Source organism: Hipposideros armiger, unplaced genomic scaffold (assembly GCF_001890085.2).
Source record: "Hipposideros armiger isolate ML-2016 unplaced genomic scaffold, ASM189008v1 scaffold_166, whole genome shotgun sequence".
Taxonomy (NCBI): domain Eukaryota; kingdom Metazoa; phylum Chordata; class Mammalia; order Chiroptera; family Hipposideridae; genus Hipposideros; species Hipposideros armiger.
The window spans coordinates 2,798,974-2,821,090 of record NW_017731516.1 but is presented as its reverse complement, the minus strand read 5'-3'; the positions used below and the strand labels follow the sequence as shown (position 1 = coordinate 2,821,090).

Here is a 22,117-nt window from a genome sequence, read left to right as displayed (position 1 = left end):
AAAAAAAAAAAGAGTAGAATATAGTAGCTTTATTGAGTTGTATTCATTGGCTTCATTCATTTGAGAAGCAAAGTTAGGCTACAAGCTGAGGACTGAGGCTGGCAGATTCCAGTGAAATCTTTGTGATCCATTGGTATCCCTAGATTAGAAGATGGCTCATTATTATGCCAAAAGATAAATTTTGCAAAGATATTTGAAGGAAACATTCATAGCATATATATACTTTCAATTTTTTTGGAGGTCATAGTTTCAAAATAGGTCAGTACAATTATTCTTGGACCCAAAATTAGACCAAAAAAGAAGTTGGGAGAGCCCCTTTAAATTCCTTGATGGGGGGAGGGGGGTTGTTACCTGGTGAGGGTGAAAAGGGTAACTATTGTATTGTTCTGTACACCTGAAACTAACAATAAAAAAAATAAACAAAAAACATCCTGATTGCAAAAAAAAAATTCCTAGCACTAAAACCATCTACTTATTCATTAGCTCTCACTCCATCTTACACTTTTATTTAACCTGCAGTTCAGAATAAGCTTGGTTGACTGATGTACCTTTCCACAGCTGGCAGAAACAGAAAATACCCAAAAAAGTAGGTCAGGAAAATGGAGGCAAGGCAGCATTCATTCATAGGCAGATATAATGGCAGCTAAACATCCTTACTTTGAGGGATAAAAAGGGGGGAAAAAATAACATCTAGCACATTAGATACCTATGATCATTCTCTGTCATTAAGAAAATAATAAATTATATTTCATATTAATAAAAGGAAGGAAATACATCATACATTTTTGAAATGTTTATCCCAGTTGATTAATTTTTTTATGTTTTGTATTTGAATGGTAAACCCTCAGTAGTCTTTAAAAATTCTCCTATTGGAACACATTTATCCCTGCATCTGTCACCAGAAGTCCTAGATAAATAGAAGGTCATTGTACTTCGAAATTTTTTTTAAATGTTTTAAATTTTTGTTGCTAATAGTTATATCAGGTTGAGTTTTTTTATTAGTTGCTGGCACTTTCTTTTGGGTTTGTAAAAATTGAAATGTTGAGAAGTGTGTATGTGTAAGTAGTGATAAAGAGACTTTTTCTTAAATGCATTTTAGAAAGATCACACAAAAATGAAAGTTAAAGTTCAGCTAAGTGGGGTTAAATGTCTGTACCTCAGCTATGATTTAAAACAAAAACACAAGATTGCAAATTTCTTCAAGGCATATTTGTACAGAATGTTTTTATTGAACATAAGTCATCTAATTTGTTAAAAATCATTGACATAATTTATTGTAAAATAGAAATCTGAAAAGATTAGAAATATGAAAGCAATATCCATTCATAATACTAAATTTCAGACTAGAACATTATTTTTGGTAAAATCAGAGTCCATTTGGAATGAATTTAATATATCCACTCAAAATTTGCATATTATATTACATGTTAGGTCATTTTTAAATGTTTTAAATTGCCAACTCCAGAAGATGGATAACAATTTCATTCCTGATGGCAATGAATTTCCTTCTTCTGAATTTTTTTACTAGGTGCACTAGGCCTTCCAATGAGGGGGATGAGCAACAATACCCCTCAGTTAAATCGCAGCTTATCACAAGGCACTCAGTTACCGAGCCACGTCACGCCAACAACAGGGGTACCAACAATGTCACTTCACACGCCTCCATCTCCAAGCAGGTATTTATTGATGGGCCAGAATATTTCTCAAAATGTATCTTTGTAGAGTAAGCAAGTTTTTTAGTTTTTTAAATAAGGTAACTAATAGTTCAGTGCCTTTCACTGAGGAAAAGAAAGTCGATACCCTATGCTCCTTTTATTTCACTGCAGATTGATAAGTCGAGTGTAAGATGTTTTTATCCTGCGACTAGCATACAGATTGTCACCTGGGTGGGTATCGGGGTTAATCACCACCCGAGGAACTTTTTCAAAACCCAGCTTTCTTCCTCAACAGAGGATGTGCAATTTAAAATGACTCCTCAGAAAATCCTGATTATTGCTCCCTCATCACACACCCATTGCTCTAGTGGGATTAAAATAAAACAGATTACATAGATGATGCATATTAGTATGAAGAATAGAATGACATACATTTGGAATGAAATTATTCTAATTATGTGTGAAATACATTTGTATTATTTTATGTCATAGTCACACTAATAGTTCTCTCATCCTAGGTATCACCATATATTATTTCCACTATAATTTGCCCTTTCTTGTTGGTTTGTTTACTTTGGCTTTTCTTTTCAAAGAACTAGAATGACTGGACAAAATAATTCAATTAATAAAAATTAGCAGTGCAATTTGAAAGTATATTTAAAGTTCTACAATTAGGCCAATTGATTATTTACAGAGAATTTTAATGAGTAATTGTAGAGAGCTTATTTAGTATAATGGACTTCTTTTTCAGGGGTATTTTGCCTATGAATCCTAGGAATATGATGAACCACTCCCAGGTTGGTCAGGGCATTGGAATTCCTAGCAGGACAAATAGCATGAGCAGTTCAGGGTTAGGTAGCCCCAACAGAAGCTCGCCAAGCATAATATGTATGCCAAAGCAGCAGCCTTCTCGACAGCCTTTTACTGTGAACAGGTAAGATGTTTATTGATACTGTGTATACTTGTCTTTCTGGGTATTTTCAGATTTACCTTTTCATATTCAACGTTCTGTTCTTGAGTCGTGGCTTCTGTCTCATAAATGTGTTTCATCATGTATTTATGACCAGAGATTCTCTTTCTGTTACACATTACAGTTTAAACCTCTCCAAACTAAAGACACATTCTTTTGAAAATCAGTGGTTTTAGAAAACACATTAAAGCCTTTAGCTGTTGCTGTTAGAAGAAGATTGTTCTTAGGTTGCCACCAGGCAAATTTTTCTTGATATGCCCTTCCTATATTCAGTGAGGCTGGTCACCTGTGTGGTAAGAGTTCCAGGGTTATGAATAGGAATGGAGACATGTTTGACTGTTATTACTGCTTTGCTCCACTTATGCTTTGGTTAAGTACCTTTTCAACTGCAATTCAGTTTTGTGCTTTGGAGACTGACCGAAGACTTTTTAAGACTACATCTACAGTATTTGAAAATTATGTCATGTCTTGGGATTTAAAACAAAAAGATGACCTGTTGTGCTTTTTTACTCCTTTTTGCACTATTCATTGCATATACTATTATGCAAATAATAATAACTATAAAGACCAGTTATCCATTATGTTAGGTTTTTTAAGCTGTTTAGATAATTTATGAGAGTTATATCTATGATAAAAGGCTTTCTTCCTTGCAAAAATAGCATTTAAGTTTGCCAATTTTTAAAATGGGGAATCCTAGTGGGGGGGGGGACCTTGATCTAGTTGCTATCATCATATACATTTATTTCACTTTCTTTTAACTAGTACTTGTAAAATCTCAACCCATTTCCTGTTTAACCTTCATCCCACAAAGCTCCAATTCTTACTCTTTTTTAGACTTACAAGTATTTCTTTTATAATTTTACTGTTCTTTTAATTTTTTAAAATTATTATTTGTAAAGGGTTATCAAAATTCTCATCTCCTTGATAGCTTCCTAATGGTATATAATACTTCTTGGGCTTTATCACGTCTTTCCACATTCTTGTAATATTGTTCATTGAATGTATATTAAAATTTTTGCCTTTCCATATTTTTTCACAATTTTATTGGTTTAAAAAAAATACTTTGCTTATAAATGGTCAATGAAACATAGGTCTCTAAAACCCTGCTCATTACTGTTGATAAGCTGTATTTATTATGGAATGTTTTCATCGCTTAGTACATATTCAGTGTTTCAGGGTACCTATATCATAAGCAATTCCAACATGCTATTAAACAAAAATTTCTATTGGCTTTCCTACTCTTTATCTAGAGTATTGTTTTTTCCCCAACTGCATATTTTATGAAAATATTTTTTGGCCATAGTTTTACAGATTTAGACAAAAACAAAAAAAATCTGTTATCTTCAATTTAATCACATTCATAACACAGATACACTGTCTTTTATCAGATAATTTGATGTTAAAGATGAATGCTTTCAATGTAGAATTTGCTTTAAATTCTTAATTACTTCTGGCCTTGCTTTAGGTTTAGCCTTATTTTTTGTTTTTATTTTCCCATGTTTAGGCTTTTGGGAAAAAGGGAGGCATTTGTAACTATTTACCAAACACCAATTGTGCATTGATTTAGAATTGAGATTCTAAAGATTTTTTTTTCTTTTAAGTAGCTGAAAGATAAACTATATTAAGATAAGAGTGACGTGTTTTGGCACACTGAATTCAAGTCAGCTAACCGTTTGTTGAGTGCCTGTTGTATCCTCCTGAACACTGAGGGCAGAGGATGCAAAGATGAATGTGCCATGGGACCCTGTCCATGAGTAGTTTATATTCTAGTTGGACAAGACAGGCTGTATGAAAAAAGATCTTTTATGGAAAGTAACAGTAGTAGCATGCTTTACCAGTAGTGGGAAAAAAAACAAACTTTCAGGAACCATAGTCTTAACACTAAAAAGCATAGTTTTGAAGTTAGTTCTGCCACTAGATATATCCTGTAAGTTGGCTCTCCAAGTACACACAAAGTGGTACCCTTAATCTCTGTTTTCCTAAAGACTTATATATAAACTCTTTGTTTTTTTAGTTAATCTGTTTAAGACATTTTGGTTCTCTGTTTTTCATGGAAGGACTCAGGGAAGCTTTTAAATAAAATTAAAGATTAAACTAAAAAAATTAATATTTGTTTTAAAACGTTTTATATGAGGAGATCAAAAGTATACACTTTTGTTTTTCATCATCTGAAAGTTAGTGTTCTTACTGTATATCTAAAATTATTTTCTATGTACCCAGTATGTCTGGATTTGGAATGAACAGGAATCAGGCATTTGGAATGAATAACTCCTTATCAAGTAACATTTTTAATGGAACAGGTAAGCTTATTCTGGAGCTAGTACCCTATAAAAAATATGGTAGATCTTTGAAATATAAAGCAATTCAAAATACTGGTCTTAAAATATTACAGGATTTGTGTGTGTATGTTAAAATGGTAGAATTGAATTTAGTGAGGATTTGACAGGAATAGGATTTAATTCAGTGAACACTTGGAAGATTCCTAAATATATTTTTTCACTTGGCATGGTGATAGCATAATGTTATAATATCAGTATTTTCTTAATACCTCAAGGAGCCTAAACATTAACTTAGTCTATATTTATGGCTTAGAATCTTTTTTGCTTCAGAAGCTTTTTCTATCCTCTGTCCTGTCACTACAATCTAAACTAGGTTGGGTGGAATGGCGTTCATGTTAGAAAGACCCAGATTGAAGAAATCTTTAAAATAATATGGATCACTTACAATTTTTTAAAATAGTTTTAATAATACTCATTTTGGCATTTAATGCTTATGAACTTTTTATCCAATTTTATGTAAAAAATTCAAAATTTAATTACATGGAAAACCAATTCTGATTTTGACAGTAAAGAATTCCTGCAGCCTGTTTGGTTTATTTCTTTTATCAACTGCTTCAGACCAAACAGGCAGCTTTGTTGCTATTCTCCTTCAGATTTATCCTCTTCTGCCCTTGCCTCCAGACCCTGCCTTCATAAAGGAAATAAAGGATGTTGTAATGGTCGTAGGAGCCAAGTGAACACGGTTGTTGAGAGAGAAATGATGTAAAGAAGTAGAAGGTGAAAGAACAATCAGTGAAATGGAGCATATGTGGAAGCAGGAGAGATTTAGTAATGAAATGTCATTTGTGGCTATGGGCCTTTCATTTTTTAAATATTATTGTATGTTTAGCAGCATAGATTGATCAAATGAGACTTTAAAATTAAAAATTTTAGCATTTGAAAATTATAGTATTGTGTTGAAGGTGTTAAAATGAAGTACCATATTCATGGTCTCTAAAATGCTCAGTTTTTCATATTTTAATATCTCTGAAATCAGGCTGCATATCATAGTTTAATTGATGAGGTTTTTCTTTAATGGACCATAAAATAACTGTGTCTGACAGTGCCATCTTATATTCTGAATTATGGTTTCATACACTTGTGTAAATTTCAGAATTCTTAAATGCAATTTTAACTATATTTAACAATAGGAAAATTGTTTCTAAGTCTTTCCCTAAAAATATAAATTTGGGGGTTTATTAAACTATTCTTTAAGTTAAAAATATTCTCAAATAACATAGCAATTTTAAATTCCATCTTAGAGGAACTGAAGACATATACTAAAAGTTAATGTATGTATATTCAGAGTTTATAATTAATTTGTAATCATAATTCAAGAGAGGCTACTGTGTGGATTGAAACTATAAATTGTTAATTTCTATTGTTTTGTTCATATAGTACTATCTTATTAAAATTCAAATTTCATAAACTGCAGTTTCTTTAAAAACAGTGGGTATGAATGATTTTTATCTTTTACGCTTCATAATTTTAAATTGTCACCTAACTTGGAATGTTAATATAGTGTACTATTTTTCTATCAGCAAAGTAATCACGAGATAATAGTTCTTTTTCCTGAGATTATTCTACTTATGAAACTTGGATAAAAATTAAAATTAACTGGTATAAAGGGTAAAATAAATTTAAAATGGTCCTCAAACACTTGGTGAAAGAAAGATTAATGAAAAGCTATATATAGTACAGGCTAAAACAGGTAGAAAATTAAATTCTTTAAAATTAAAAATACAAAATTATAAGAATAATAAAAGTTAAAAAATCAAGGGGGTGATTAAAATAGGCAAAGTAGAACTGTTGGGTTAAATTTTAATTTTTAAAAGGAAGAGCTGAGTTTTAAAATGAACAAAAATAAATTTTATTCGTTCAGTATATATTTATTGAGCGCCTACTATGTAATAGGTAGTATAAACTTTTAGGCTTTACATCATATTCCCATGCTTCCCAGCATTCACCAGACATGGGAACCCTAATTATACCCTATTTATGCCACCCTACTTACACGCCCAACTGCAAAACACACACCCGAATGCATGCATACACATTTGTGTGTGGAGCCAACAGACCACAGGACAGAAGTCCTTAGGGCTTTGCTTCCATTGCCTGTGCCTCAGATATGATTTTGGCCATTTGCAGGAAGCACTGTCATTCCCACATCTGTCTGTAACCGAAGCTGCCAAGCATTTCAGATATGACCTCTGCTTTTAAATACGATGAAAAGAGGAGTTACATCACCACAGCCTTTCTCTTTCTAGCTAACAAGCTATAACTTTAGAGTACCATCTTTCACAGGGGAAGTAATGTTCCACCTTACTCCTTATCTTTATCTTAAGTCTCTCAGATTTGGGATATTTATCATGCTAGTTACAAACCGCTTTGCTGAATTGTTTATGAACTCCTTTCATGGGAAATCAGTCCACAGTATTTATTGTGCACCTACATATACCTGCTCCTGTGCTGTGCATCATTTAGGAAGAAGGGACTGTCATTTCACATTATATTATGGTTGGTCTTTAATAACCTCTTAAATGTTTGTAGAATCAGTAACTAGTGTTCCTTCTTATTTAGATGGAAGCGAAAATGTGACAGGATTGGACCTTTCAGATTTTCCAGCATTAGCAGACCGAAACAGAAGGGAAGGAAGTGGTAACCCAACTCCATTAATAAACCCTTTGGCTGGAAGAGCTCCTTATGGTAATAAGCTTTTTAATGATGGCCAATGGAAAGTTTCCATTGTGCGCACACACGCGCACATGTATGTTTTCTAATCAGAGTAGTGTAATTTGTCAGTTGATGTACACAAATTGCTTTTTCCTGCTAGAATACTATCATAGCAAAGCTAGATGGGAAAACTTAATTTGTACAGAAACCCCAAAAAGAAGTCCTCATTAGTATTCAGAGCTTACTTCCTTTGGCAGTTCTGCCTTAATACACCTTAATGTTTATTTTGTGGTCTGCCTTTTTTTTTTTAATCATCACATATTTTTTAAAAGAACACATTCCTGTTTCTAGTGATTCGTAATGACTGACCATACAGTAAAGACTTTTTCTAAGCCAGTTTCTTAACCTCCTCACTACTGATATTTGTGTCAGTAAGTCCTTGTAAATATGGGACTGTCCTTTAGAATGGTTAGCAACATCCCTGGTTTCTGCCTACTGGCAAGTAGCACTCCCTGCCTTCTACCCTTCCCCCATTGTGACAACCACAGATGTCTCCAAACATTGACAAATGTCCCAGAGGAGAAAAAATTGTCTCCTGTTGAGAACCACTGCTCATGGGTCATGTATAGTTTATGTAGGCTCTTAGTCGCCATTAATACCCCTTTTTTACTGTGTCTAATAAATAAGAGAGTTGGCTAATAGAAGCTAAATGAAAAGAAGGGAGTGTGTGAAACATGTGCAGTAACAATTTAGACATGAAAATTATGTAACAGCAATATAGCCATACTGTTTTTGTCCTTTGCACATAGTTGTTCCTTTTGGGAGAACCTGATAGAGGCCAGTAGCAGAAACAATGAACTTAGAGGGATCAGTTCATCACTCTTATAAGATAACTGTTTTCCCCATTTTCAGCCTAGAAGGATTTCCATGATTTTCAGAATATAAACACAAATAACAATATGTCAAGAAGGAAAAAATTTATTGTTCCTATTTTAAAGTTTCCTAATCACTCTTCCAGAAATAACAAAAAGTGACCTGCCCTGGAAGTTGAGTACCTAGATATTTGATTCTCAGTTCAGATTCTAATGTTTTTAACCTTTCCTCATAGGTCCATTTTTTCATCCCTTTAGTCATTCCCGTTGCTCTCCTTGGACCATCTCTAGTTTCTCCATATCGTTCTTGAATTGTGGAGCCCCAAACTGGATATTGTTCTCCAATAAGGGCCTGACTAATGCCAAGTATAGTGGGAGGATTACTTCCCAGTTCTTGCATGTTTTACATCTATTACATGGAGTCCAAGAAAATATGGAGTTGTTTTATAATTGATTGCAATTTGCTCATTCTGTAAGTCACTTTCATGTAGAATACTGACATGTTCTTATAAAACTTTTTTTGGTAATTTGTATTTGACAATTAACTGGTGTTTATAATAGTCCAGTATTTAAACAAAGCAAGCTTTTAAACCAAAAATTTTAATGATTATTACCAATATCAAATTATATGTTAAAGCATCTATATAATATGACATTAGATTAGAATTACAAGATTACCACTTATTTCCCTTGTATTATTTTGTATATTGAGTTATTAATCAGTATATAAAAATTTAGTTCTTCATTGTTACTCTGAATACTAATTTTTTTGAAGTATGCTTTCATAGAAAAAAAAAGAATCTTTTTGGTATATTCTCATGAGGAAAGTTAACTTTTTATAATTTGTAGCAAAATAGCATAAATAACAATTGCAATTCTCCGGATTATTTTTATTGCATAGTTGGAATGGTAACAAAACCAGCAAATGAGCAATCCCAGGACTTCTCAATACACAATGAAGATTTTCCAGCATTACCTGGTTCCAGCTATAAAGATCCAACATCAAGTAATGATGACAGTAAATCTGTAAGTAACTGAGAATTATGTATGTGAGTGATGTAGGTTTTTTTTTCCCTTCAGATTTCTCTTATATTAACAGTTTTATAGATTATATTAAGGACTTATTAAATACTACTGCGAAATTGTTTTTCTTGAATACCTGTAATAATCTAACTTCTGAAGAATGTGGAAAACCTTTATAACTTAGAAGATAGCCTATTTTTTTCCTATTTCATATAGGTTTGCAAATTTCTGTTGAACTTCTCAGAGTTAATTTAGACTTTTATTGTAGTCCCTGTCAGCTGGATCCCATGAAGTTTGATATTATAGCCTTCTAAGGAGCTGTGTTTTTCTTGAGTAAGTTTTCTCCTTGAAGAATCTTTATACACATTTTTATTCCTGTGTTGATTCAGCCAACTCAGCTTCCTCTTTCTGACTTAACAAATATGTTTATTTCTTCCACATTTCACTGAAAATAGCGCTTTTTTGTGATAGGAGTTTATATATTGTTAAAATAATTGATCAAGAAGATATTGGGTAAGAACTAAAATAAATAACGAATTTAAAAAATGCATATATTTTAACTTATCTTGGAGGTGTTTATGGTGACATTTTTGGTAATTAGTATATTAGTTTCTCTTCTAAAATGAAAATATTGAAGAGTGGAACTTTAAGTGTATCAAGAGCATAAAGTCCTGAGATGATGGATGGATGGATGGATGGATGGGTGGATAGGTAATATATTTTATCTGTGACTGAAGATCTGAGATAAATAAGAATATTTTCCATATTTTTCTTGCCCTTTAAATACTTAAATGTGTATAATACAGGATTTATTGTATACCATGGGACAGTTGTGGAAACAAAAAACTCATGTAACTTGAAAAACAGGTAATAATTTGCTACCAATTTAAATATAATAAAGAGTAAATAGAAAGTTACTAATATGTGAACTAGAAATTTTCACACTTAACACATTTACTAATGTTACATTTAATTTTTTTTTTCATGTTAGAATTTGAATACATCTGGCAAGACAACTTCAAGTACAGATGGACCCAAATTCCCTGGAGATAAAAGTTCAACAACACAAAATAACAACCAGCAGAAAAAAGGGATCCAGGTGTTACCTGATGGTGGGACTCTAAAATACATCAGTGATATTATAGAATTGATTTTCTGTACTGTTTCATCAAAGATTAAAATGACCGTGATCTTCTTATCCAGGTCGGGTTACTAACATTCCTCAAGGGATGGTGACGGACCAATTTGGAATGATTGGCCTCTTAACATTTATCAGGGCAGCAGAAACAGACCCAGGAATGGTACATCTTGCATTAGGAAGTGACTTAACAACATTAGGCCTCAATCTGAACTCTCCTGAGTAAGTTTCTTTTCTTCCACATTTGTATATAATACCTCCCTGTAGACTTATAGTTTTTAATTTCATGTCATCAGGTTGTATCACCCTGCCACCACTCATTGTTGCTGTTATCTGTTGACTTTTTGGGCCATTCCCTCTCATCAGTTCCTGGATCACTGTCACTTTACAATATCATTCCTCTTCGAAGTTGGCAGCTTCGACACATATATGATCCTTCCAAAATCCTGAAGTCTCAGCTCCTTGAATTTCTTTCCAAAAACCTTACCCCCTCCCATTTCTCACCTGCTCGCTTCTTTAGTCCCCTTTGACCTTGCCATTACTAAGAACAGTAACTTAAGTTTCTCTGTGATTTTATCTCCTTGCTTCCATGCCACTTCCTATTTTCCATCCCTCTCCCTCTAGCACTGGCTCCTGTAATCATTTGTCTCCATTGGCACCTTTAGTCCATTCTTTTTACCTTTTCGTTGTTCCTCAGCATCCCTGTCTCAATTTCCCTGCACTGAACTCACTTCTTACCCAGTTAAATTCTGGGGTCAGTCATCTGCTCAGTCACACACACCCTTGACTCCTTGGCCCCTCTCTTGCTTTGTCATGCTTGCATGGCAAAAACTACAACGCTGGTTATAGCTCTGCCTGTTCCATTTTTGACCTGTGCTACTGAGCGTGGCCAGAGAAAACCATACAACTTTGCTGCCTGGTCTCAATTTAAATTTATGGTCAGGAACCTCAGAAGTGGGAGCCACCTTCTGCCAACCATAATCATAGCTGGTATGCCTAATTCATTCATTCTTTTGTTCTCCGATGCAGCTATTTTATACTTCCCCATTCAAACCCTTAATACCTTTTCCCCATCCCTACTCTCAGATGATGACCGTGTTTTTTTATTTCTACTTTACTCAGAAGGAAAGAAGTAATCAGAAGAGAATGTCAGCATTTCTCCCACCAAATCTAACTACCTGCTACCTACCATCTGTACCCGCTTATTCTTATCTTGCACCCTGTTGCCATAGTTGATACATGCTTTCAGTTTTTTGCATTTTGTTGGATTTTTTCCATCAGCATATAAATATGCTATTACTTCTTTCATGTTAAATACTTATTCTTGATTTGACTAATGCCCCCCATTTCTTTATTCTCCTTTAAAACAAAATTCTTCAAAAGAGCCATCTCTGTATCTCCCATTTGTCTTCTCCTGTTCTTTGTTAAAACCATTTCAGTTAACATTTTTGCCCCCACTGCACTAAAACTTCTGTCATCAAAATCATGAAATGACCACTGTGTTACCAAATTCAGTGGTCACTTCCCAGGAGCTTACCTTTTTTGACCTGTCAGTAACATTTGACATAGTGGAATCGTCGCTGTGTTGCTTCTCACTACTGTTAACCGCTAACACGCTGGTTTGAATCACCATCCTCTCCCCTCTCTTGCCTGGATTACTCCATTAGCCAGTCACTAGATATCCCTGCTTCTCTCGATGCCCCTTACAATGTCTTCTTCATACAGCAGCCAGGACAGTTATTTTTGAGTAAGTTAATTCTCCGCTCACTACCCAGTAAGGCTTTGCAGTTTCGTTACAATTAAAAACCTAACAGGCATGATCTGTGTCTCTCTCCTACCCCTGCCGCCCTTTGTTCACTCTGTTCCAGCTTCACTGGCCTAGCTGTACCTCAGACATGTTGGTCATATCGCTGCCCTAGTTCTAGCAGTTTCCTCAGACTAGAATACTCTTTGCCAGATAATTAGTATGTTTAATTCCCTTACCTCCTTCAGATCTTTTTTCAAATCTGACCTTCTAAATGAGACCTAACTTGACTACCCTGTTTAATTGTGCAATTAATCTCCCCTCCCTACCCCTCCAGTAACGAGGAATATTGTTTATTTATTTATTGTACAAATTACTTTTGTCTGCCTCCGTCCAACCCACCATCCCCAACCAGAAAGTCAGTTTCCTGTTGTCAGTGATCTTTGCTTTCTTTGATGATGCATCCCCAAGCACCTGGGACAGTGCCAGCCATGTAATAAATAAACATTAGGCATTCAGTAAATAGTAGGTGAATTTGAACTTTTGATTTTAATAAATACTGACTTTTTTTCTGGCCATATAAATGGGAAAGTAATTTTACTTGGGGGCGTGGTATTAATGAATTTAAAGCAGTCAGTTGAAGTATTATTTCTATATATATAAAACCTTGTTTCAGTTTCCTGTTGTATACAAGTCATAGTAAACCCAAGAAGGGAAATTAGAAGTAAAAATGCTCATTTCACTTTTGAAGTCATTGTTTTTCCTGAACTAAAATTAGAAATCTTTTTTTCTACTTTGGACTTCAGAGTGTTTTTTTCCCCCCCTTATTCAGAAATCTCTACCCCAAATTTGCATCACCCTGGGCATCTTCACCTTGTCGACCTCAAGACATAGGTAGGAAAATATATTTGTGTTCAGACCTTTTAAAAATATGTTTGTAACTGAGACTCAGTTAATAAAGCTTTTTTCATTTTATTACCCAGACTTCCATGTTCCATCTGAGTACTTAACGAACATTCACATTAGGGATAAGGTGAGTGTAGTTTATTTATTATTCTACTCAGTCAACAAGAATTTATCTATTTTTTAGGTGCTGTTTTGTTTTTGTTTTTTTTTTTTAGTTCAGACAGCATACTTGAAATAATTAGCAGTGGTCTTGGGTATACTTTCACATGTTCACTCAGTTATATTTAACAATTTTATTTCTATTTTTGTTTGTAATCTTAATGTTTTGATGAGGTCCTAGATTATATTTTTAAAATATTTTAAAAACAATGTTAGGACTGGTAAAATATTTTTATAGTTATTAATAACAGGGTACAGCCATAACCACAGTTGATGGGAGTGGACTAACTTGAAAAATTGAATCAATTTACTTTCAATATTCTAATTTTATGCCCTTATTAGGAAAAATTTTTCTTTACAAATGTTATAAATAGTAACATTTGTAAATATATCTAGAATAGCATATATATATATGCTATTTATGACCTTTGACTTTTTTCTGTATGTTTTTGTATTTTTTTTAATTACCTAAAATTCTAGTTATAAAGGAACTATTAACAGAGAGCAGCATTAATCTTTTTTTTAAGAAAGAAAATATTAAACTCCTGCTTTAGGGCAAAGAACTAAGCATTCATTGTTGTTAGAAATGGTATCTAAATTTTGGTCTTGTGAAAAGCTAGAATTTATTAAAATTATATATACCTATCTGTTACTCATATGTGTATAAATGTCTAATTTGAATGACTGTTCTGCGTCTGTACCATGGAGTTGTGTAGTCAAATGGATGCAGATGTGTGGACAGCTAAGTAAAGAGACATGTTTCTTATTATGTCTTTTAATACTTGAATAGGTTGGAAGATAAAAAGTATTAGAGAGAGCTAGTTTTTTCTATTTTTGGATTATGTGATTTGCTGCCGCCTCCACTAATAGCGCTATTTTGCTCTAAATACCTAAGGGTTCCAGAACCATTTCTTATGCCAATTTAAGAAATTCTAATTTAGGAGAAGTTAACACATTTGGGAGTGCTACCTGAATGAGGATAGTATGAATGGAGAGAAAAATTATATTCAGAGAATGTGTGATAGTTAAGTAAGCATTTAGCTACATGATTAGGGAAAGAGGTGAAAGTATTTTCATTTTGGTGAGCTATTAATGAAGGTTTACCTTAATGTGGGAATTTGAGACTTACTGAACTCACAATTTTATAGTTCATAGGTAACTGTTTCTGCTTTGTGAAGGGACATGTAAAGCAGACATCTTTGAGTCATCCGTTTAAACAAAATAAAGAGCAAGCTCTTAATGATTTTTGTACTTAACATCTATGATTTGCTAAAAATACATAACCAACTGATTTGTGAATCACTGTCAGATGTAGATTCAGTTAACATTTCCTGTAAGTCTTCTATGTATCAGACACTCTACAAGGTGCGTTCACATATAGTCACTTACTTAATTTCATTTTCATTTTTAGTAACCCTTACAGATGTCATTGTCTACATTTTATAATTGAAGTTCAGATACATTAAATAACTTGGACATGGCATATTAGTAAGTAATGGAACTAGGTCTCGAATATACGTCCTGCATCTCTGAGCACAGTATTCCACAATTGCTGCCACATTGGGTAATTAATAAATCCCTCAAGTAAGACAGTCAGCATTTGAACTTGCTTAGAAGTTTTTATTTAGCTTTTTTTCCTATTGGTACATAAAATAGATGTACCAGAAATAATTGTTAAATGACTTTAGTCATTTAAATGATAAAACTCCCCTAAATGATGAAACTCCTCTTTAGATTTTAACTACCTGTGTAATCGTGTAATAACAGTTATCTGCTACAGAGAAAAGAATTTCTGTTTCTCTTCCTATTTTTACTTTAGTAGTAGCAATTATGTTAGGATTTTCAAACTAGTTTTATATTTCAGAATAATTTATTTCTCTATTCCAGCTGGCTGCAATAAAACTTGGCCGATATGGAGAAGACCTTCTCTTCTATCTCTATTACATGAATGGAGGGGACGTATTACAACTTTTAGCTGCAGTAGAGCTGTATGTTCAAAATATTTTTAAACACTTTTGTATTATAGTGGATCTTGTTTATTCTGAAAGCTGCTCTTTAAAAGTGATGATGGCTGTAGTTTTTGTCTTTTTTTTTTTTAAGTGGAACTATTTCTCCATCAAGAAATTTAAATTGTTTATTTTTACGTTTAGTAAAATAAAGCTAATTTAGATTGAAACCTTATATTACCATGGCTTCATAATTACTGTATACATAAAAAGAAGAATTTTAAACTTACCCTAAATTTCTAAGAAGACAAAATCGACTTGACTCATGGATTTGGTGAATCTAATTTTTATAAATACATGAAGTACAAGATATGGTTCGTAACTGTGGCTCATCTTACTCTTTGTAGAACCACAAAGTGAATTTCATCATTTAATAAACATCTATTAAATATTATATGGGCAAGTCACTGTATGTGTTTCTTGTGCATTTTGAAGTGTTGATAAAGTCCGCATTCATTATCAGGAGCCTGTTGACCAACTTAAAGAAAATAGTGTTAAGAAGTTTGGTCCATTGGATATGTTTTTTTCCTGAGCATTTCTGGTTTTACCTGATACCCTAAGAATTAAAATTTTGTGTCATTTCTCATATGTCCTGTTGGTAACATATTTTGTTACTAATAGACTATACTATTAATCATGTTTACTATAGACTTGAGTTGTTAATAAAAATTCATGATGTTATGATTAGGAGACATTTTAACAGATTTTAAGTACTTTATAATATCCCTAATAACATTTCTATAAATGGCCTTCGATCAGATACTTAAATGTAAAATTCACTATGTTGATAATAAATTGTTTTTTATTTCTCAATTGAGAATTTGTTTTTTCCCATGTTTTCCTCTCTTTTTTTTGTAAGATAGCGATTGTTACCTGTTTCTTTTGATTTATTCATAAGTAAATAAATTCATTCATTCATTTATCCATCCATCACTGGCAGTTCTGTCTCATATCTTATTTATGTCTAAAAATTACCTCATGGTATTGGTAGGAAAATATTTGTTTACATGGAGGTTTGTTCTACCAGAGATGTTTTTTGTGGTACATTTACCTCCTTTGAATGTTACTTCCCCAGTTTACAAGTGGTTATAAATCCTCATTGATTCTTGAGTCATTTCTAATGGATATCCTTTGGCTTTTGAGAATTTAGGATCAATGAGATTTGACTAAAAAATAAAATAAGAATTTTTTTAATGGATACTCTTTTTTCAGTGTAGTTAAAGAATTACGTGAATTTAAATAGTTAATTCAAATAGACTTTGTATTTATTTAGATCCTTACAAAATAATACAAATAGTTGGAGTTTTTATGTGTTTTAATAGATATCTCAATTTCTATTATATATCAAGAAGAACAAGAAAGGAGTGAAGTTTTTGGAACAATGTGTCTTTATTTGGTTGGCCAAAGTTTTTATCACATTACTCATAGAGCTTTTAAGGTCCATTTTGTTTGCATAAAAGTTCCTTCAGTTAAATAAAGATGTGTGTATTAGTTGGAGAGTGTGGATTTTACACAAATTAAATTATTTTCCTATATTTCACTAGGGTTGTATTTAACAACAATAAAATTCAGGATAAAGAAGCATTCATATTTATGCATTTTATGTGTAATTATTTTCTGAGAAAAGTTTTATAAAATATGAGCCACAGGAAAACATTAATTGTCTTTTTCTCTTAAAAATTTAAGTTTTAACCGTGATTGGAGATACCACAAAGAAGAACGAGTATGGATTACCAGGGCACCAGGCATGGAACCAACAATGAAAACCAATACATATGAGAGGGGAACATATTACTTCTTTGACTGTCTTAACTGGAGGAAAGTAGCTAAGGTATATTTTTTTCCATGTGCAAATGTGTAAATGTATAAATCTGAATTTAAAAAGAAGTGATCTCTTACCTGTTTATATGTACCAATACATTCATTCCAATAATGTGCCAGATATTTGCTAAGTCTTTTGTCTCCACCTCTTTGGCTTGAGTGAACTCGAGGAGAGTATGCAGAAACAGCTCATTTCACCCAGAGTTAGAAAAATGATTGAACTTGGTAAGAAATTTTGTAATTTTTCAAAAGCCTTGGTAACATTTGAAATATTTTTGTGTCTACACAGTTGTAAAATAAAGATATCCCATTGTAATCCCAGTCATGTATTCTTACATTATTATTATTTCTAATTAAGCAACTATGAGATTTTCCTAAAACCAGTATGTAAACAGATAACAGACTTTTTAAAAACACTTTCACTCATTGCAAGAAAGATGCTTGAGGGCCGGCCGAGTGGCTCAGTTGGTAAAGAGCTTGTGCAAGAGTCCGAGCTCTGAGCAACAGCGGTTCGATGCCCAGCCCGAGCTGAGTTGCCGCTGAACTGCCAAAAGGTGGCAGGATGGCTCAGCTAAAAAATAATAAAAGATGCTTGAGATTTTGAAACAGAAGAAAAATATATTTTTTAAGAATTAAATTTATTGGGGTGACATTGGTTGAACCCCGATGTTCACTGCAGCATTATTTACAGAAAAATATTTCTTGACAGGTCATTGGATGATGTTTTTAGTTGTTGGTTTGGGCTTTCCCCCCCTCCTTTTGAGTCAGATTTACTAAACTGATATAAAGGTAAAACATGTTAAGAAGACAGTATGAAATGATTACCAGGTATTAATCGCAAAAAGAGTTTTACATCACAAGAAGATTTCATATAAAACTGGAAAAAAGGAAATAGGAAAAGATGAGCCCAACAAAAAAACACCAAAACAAAACACGTTCAGGAGATTAAATTTTTTTTATTATTTTTAGGTGTTTCTCAATGGTAAATGTCATTACTTTTCAGACCAAGTCCATATAGCACTACACTGTATTTGAATTATTTTAACAATTCTAATTATGCATATTTTGATTTCAAAAGGTAGATCCATGACCTAAACTTTTATCTAAATAGAAATACAGTAAAACCTTGGATTGCGAGTAACTTGGTTTGTGAGTGTTCTGCAAGATGAGCAAATATTTCTAATATATTTTAACGTGGTAAACAAGCAGTCTTGCAATACAAGTAGGTTGTTTCCGGAACAAATTATGCTCGCAAACCAAGGTATTACCGTAATTACATTTGTTACAAATAGTACATGAGACATTGTGTATGTTGTTACATGTTCTTTAGGAAGTATAGTGTAATAGAAAGCCATAGTTTTTGTGTCATAGATTTAACTCCTGTTTCTGCTATTTATGTTTTTACCTGTGCAAGTTTCCTTTCCTTTCCTTTCCTTTTGTTTGTTTGTTTGTTTGTTTGTTTTAGCTGAGTGGCAGCTGAGCTCAGGCTGGGAATCGAACTGCTGTTGCTCAGAGCTCACACTCTTGAGCGAGCTCTTAATAAACTGAGCCACTCGGCTGGCCCAAGTTTCCTTTCCTTTTAAATTGAAATTGCCTCTAGATTGTCATGGAGTTTAAATGAAATTACACACAAACACATTTACACTGAGTGCAATGCTTGACATACATTGGGTATTTCATACATGGGAGTAGTTGTGGTAGTTTGTTGCTGCTGTTTCTATCGTCATTGTTATTACAGCTTATTACTATTTTTCCAAAGATGGAAAAATGATACTTGATCATTGTTAGGTTAGGTCAGTGGTTCTCAAGTTTTAGCTTGCATCAGAATTAGCTGGAGACCTTGTTAAAACACAAGTTGGTTGGCCATGCCTCCATTGTTTCTGATTAGTAAGCCTCTTGATGGGACCTGAGAATTTTCATTTCTAACAGGTTCCCAAATGATGCCAGTGATGATGCTGGTCCTCGTCTGGAGCCATATTTTGAGAATCTCTCAGTTAGTTGATTCCGCAGGAGAGAGAAAGTATCGTTAGAGGGGAGGAAAATTCTATTAGGAAATAACTGAGCTTTTTGCTCAATATCGTTGTAAATTATTCCAAACTTCATGTATTCAAAAGGGATGGATGTTTGAAATAGATATATAATTTTAGTTAAATTTTAGTTCAATATATGTGAATAAATGTATGTGAAAAAAATACCACTTTCCTAGAGAACTTAAAGTTTGCCCCATAAAATTAAATATTCAGAAACAACTTAAACATCAATAGGGCCCCTTTATTCTCTCACAAAAGCAATTCCCCAGTCAAGTAAATGTCATTTTAAAGAAAATTGAGAGAGAGAGAGTAAAATAATTTACCCAGTTTTATCCCATCTCCTGGACAGTTGAGCTTTTGTCTTAACCTTTACCTTTAAAGTTTTTAGCTGTGAAAGAAGTAGGAAAATAAAATTTGGGAAATATCATTAAGCTATTCCCTAAGAAATCTCTCTTGAGTAATTTGCTGGCCATTTGCACTGACATTCTTCACCCAAATTGTTTTTGTAGTAACGAAAGCAAGTAGAATTATTGGTTTCTATCAAATATTAATTTCTTTTGGTTATATTAAAATACAAATTCATAAACTTAAAACTTTTAAATTGTGTTATACTCACAAAATAAACTTTTTACAGTGACTTCTGTTTGTTTTTTTTAAGGATGTTTTCAGTGTTTTCCCAGAAACTGGATTAGGAATTAAGAAATTTAGTTTTATTCATAGTATATTTATTAACAATTCGTTCGTCATGCTACAGGAAATCTATTAAAACACCATGTCCCAAGTTACCTTCAAAATCCCAATTTGTAAAGTAGGCTTACTATTCACAGGTAAAGAACATGCATTAATAGCTTCAACTCACTGTAAGAAGCCTGTAGTACGAATTAATATTACAAATAATAGCTTGATGTTATCATGGTATCGTGAATAGTATTGACCCGATTAAACCATAATCAGGTCTCCTATCAATATCTTGTATGAGGTTCTTTCTTTTGCAAATAACTTAAAATTTTCATAGAAATAAAGAATTGTAATATTAAGGCAGTAGATGATTTAAATCAGAAGTATTTCTTATCCCCTAAAAATTCTGATTCTGAGTTCTACCATGCATCTCCTTATTTATTTAAAGAATTCCCTATATTTTAATAATGTATGTACATAAAAATTTTGATACTGTATTTGCTTATTCTCCCCTTTTAGATAATCTTGACTTGTCAGCAGGCTTTGTGGTCTGTCCTATGTAATTTAGCTGGAATTACTCAATACCCCACTAATTTAAAGTTTATGGTAATTCAGATGTGTTTTTTTAAAACAATTTCATCCACAGAGTATTTTTAGATGATGGAGGCTGCCCTATTATCAATAGCTTTCTCAAACTAAAGACTTAACAATTTACGAATTCTTTCAGCCTGACTGCCTTGTGGGTCCAACACTGAATAGGATTTTTAATGCTTAGGTTGTTTATCATACTATAGCCTGATATAGATGTAAACTTTTTCATTGACTTCATTGGTACCCTTTATTACATCTTTATACTTTAATCAGTAATATGTACTTCAAAATAAAAATTATTTCTATTAACTATTTAAGATAGTTCGTTACCTTCTTCCTAAAATTTAATGAGGATTTATCATAATTAAAAGAAAGCTGACATTTTTGAGAATTTGAGAAAACATTCCTGCAGTGTATGTTTCTCTGTGCAATTAGGTCAATGATGACATTAATGCTTTTGTAATAATAATTTTATTTGGTCATCTGAGTTCAGTGCATATATTTCCATTTTGCTTCACAGTAACCTTTTGAGAATGTGTAACCTAAGTTTATTAATAGAAAACCTGACATTGAAAGTTAGTCTTAAAAAGTTATCTAAAACTCTTTTTAGCCTTTTAAAATCATTAAACTATAATCTAAATTCTTTTTTTCCTTTAAAGCAAATATATACATAGACCTTCTAATATTGAATCTTTGAATATTTCAAAAATTAAGTGTTATGTTCATAAAAGAAGTGAAGAAAACTTGTGTCTATTAATTCATCTGCCATTAATTACACACCTGCTAGGGGCCTGGCACTATTCTAAGCAATTGGCAGTGGTGTGCAAAACAGGCCCCCTTCTCGCCCCTACAGATTATACAAAGGTGTACATGCGTGTTGTGTGTGTACATTTAACAAACACATAAAAGAGATGTTATCGGCAATCACAGAAAACAAAGAGATAAGTTATTGTAAGCTTTATGTGTTTTAAGAATAAAAGTACATATAGAACCCCCACCCCCCCAGAAAAAAAACTTTTTTAAATGGAAGACAAAATTTGACCTATTTAATTTCTGAGTCTGTGATATATAAGGTCTTTGAGATTTTCTTAACTGTCACATTAAAATATTTATGCTCCCTAGATTTAAACTGATCTATTTTTTTTTAACATGTAGGAAAAAATATGTGCATTGATGAAGTTATTCTAGTTTAATTTCTAATAATAGAATGTAGTTCACCAATGTACAATGACAAACGACAAGGACAGGATAATAATTGAACAAAATTTTAATTTTTATCACTTAGTGGGATGTATGATTTGTCACAGTTACAAACAGACTTTTTTACCTTAAGACTACACATATTGTAGTTTAGAACTAAAATGCTAACTTTAATTTCTAAAGAATAATATAACAAGAAGATATTTTCTTCACTAACTTGGATATTCATCTTCAAGCCAGGCAATAAAATTCTTTTAAAGCCTAGACAGGTAGGAAGAGAGAGGGGTCCTTATACAGTGCATTAGGGAGCGCTGTGGTGATGGCAGCGGTGAT

General features: G+C 32.8%; 1 protein-coding gene across 5 annotated transcripts in view; it reads left to right on the top strand.

The window, feature by feature from the left end:
• Nucleotides 1-22,117, top strand: part of CNOT2 (CCR4-NOT transcription complex subunit 2) — a 112,883-nt gene that overhangs the window by 88,106 nt on the left and 2,660 nt on the right. For 4 of the 5 annotated variants that reach the window (XM_019651775.1, XM_019651773.1, XM_019651778.1 and 1 more), the window contains 11 exons: nucleotides 1,529-1,676; nucleotides 2,407-2,589; nucleotides 4,846-4,925; nucleotides 7,524-7,649; nucleotides 9,390-9,514; nucleotides 10,503-10,623; nucleotides 10,715-10,871; nucleotides 13,226-13,287; nucleotides 13,377-13,426; nucleotides 15,346-15,446; nucleotides 17,151-17,295. In XM_019651775.1, the coding sequence (XP_019507320.1) occupies nucleotides 1,529-1,676; nucleotides 2,407-2,589; nucleotides 4,846-4,925; nucleotides 7,524-7,649; nucleotides 9,390-9,514; nucleotides 10,503-10,623; nucleotides 10,715-10,871; nucleotides 13,226-13,287; nucleotides 13,377-13,426; nucleotides 15,346-15,446; nucleotides 17,151-17,295 (1,298 nt within the window). The remainder of the gene's footprint in view (nucleotides 1-1,528; nucleotides 1,677-2,406; nucleotides 2,590-4,845; nucleotides 4,926-7,523; nucleotides 7,650-9,389; nucleotides 9,515-10,502; nucleotides 10,624-10,714; nucleotides 10,872-13,225; nucleotides 13,288-13,376; nucleotides 13,427-15,345; nucleotides 15,447-17,150; nucleotides 17,296-22,117) is intronic. The other variant, XM_019651774.1, reaches the window with a different exon arrangement.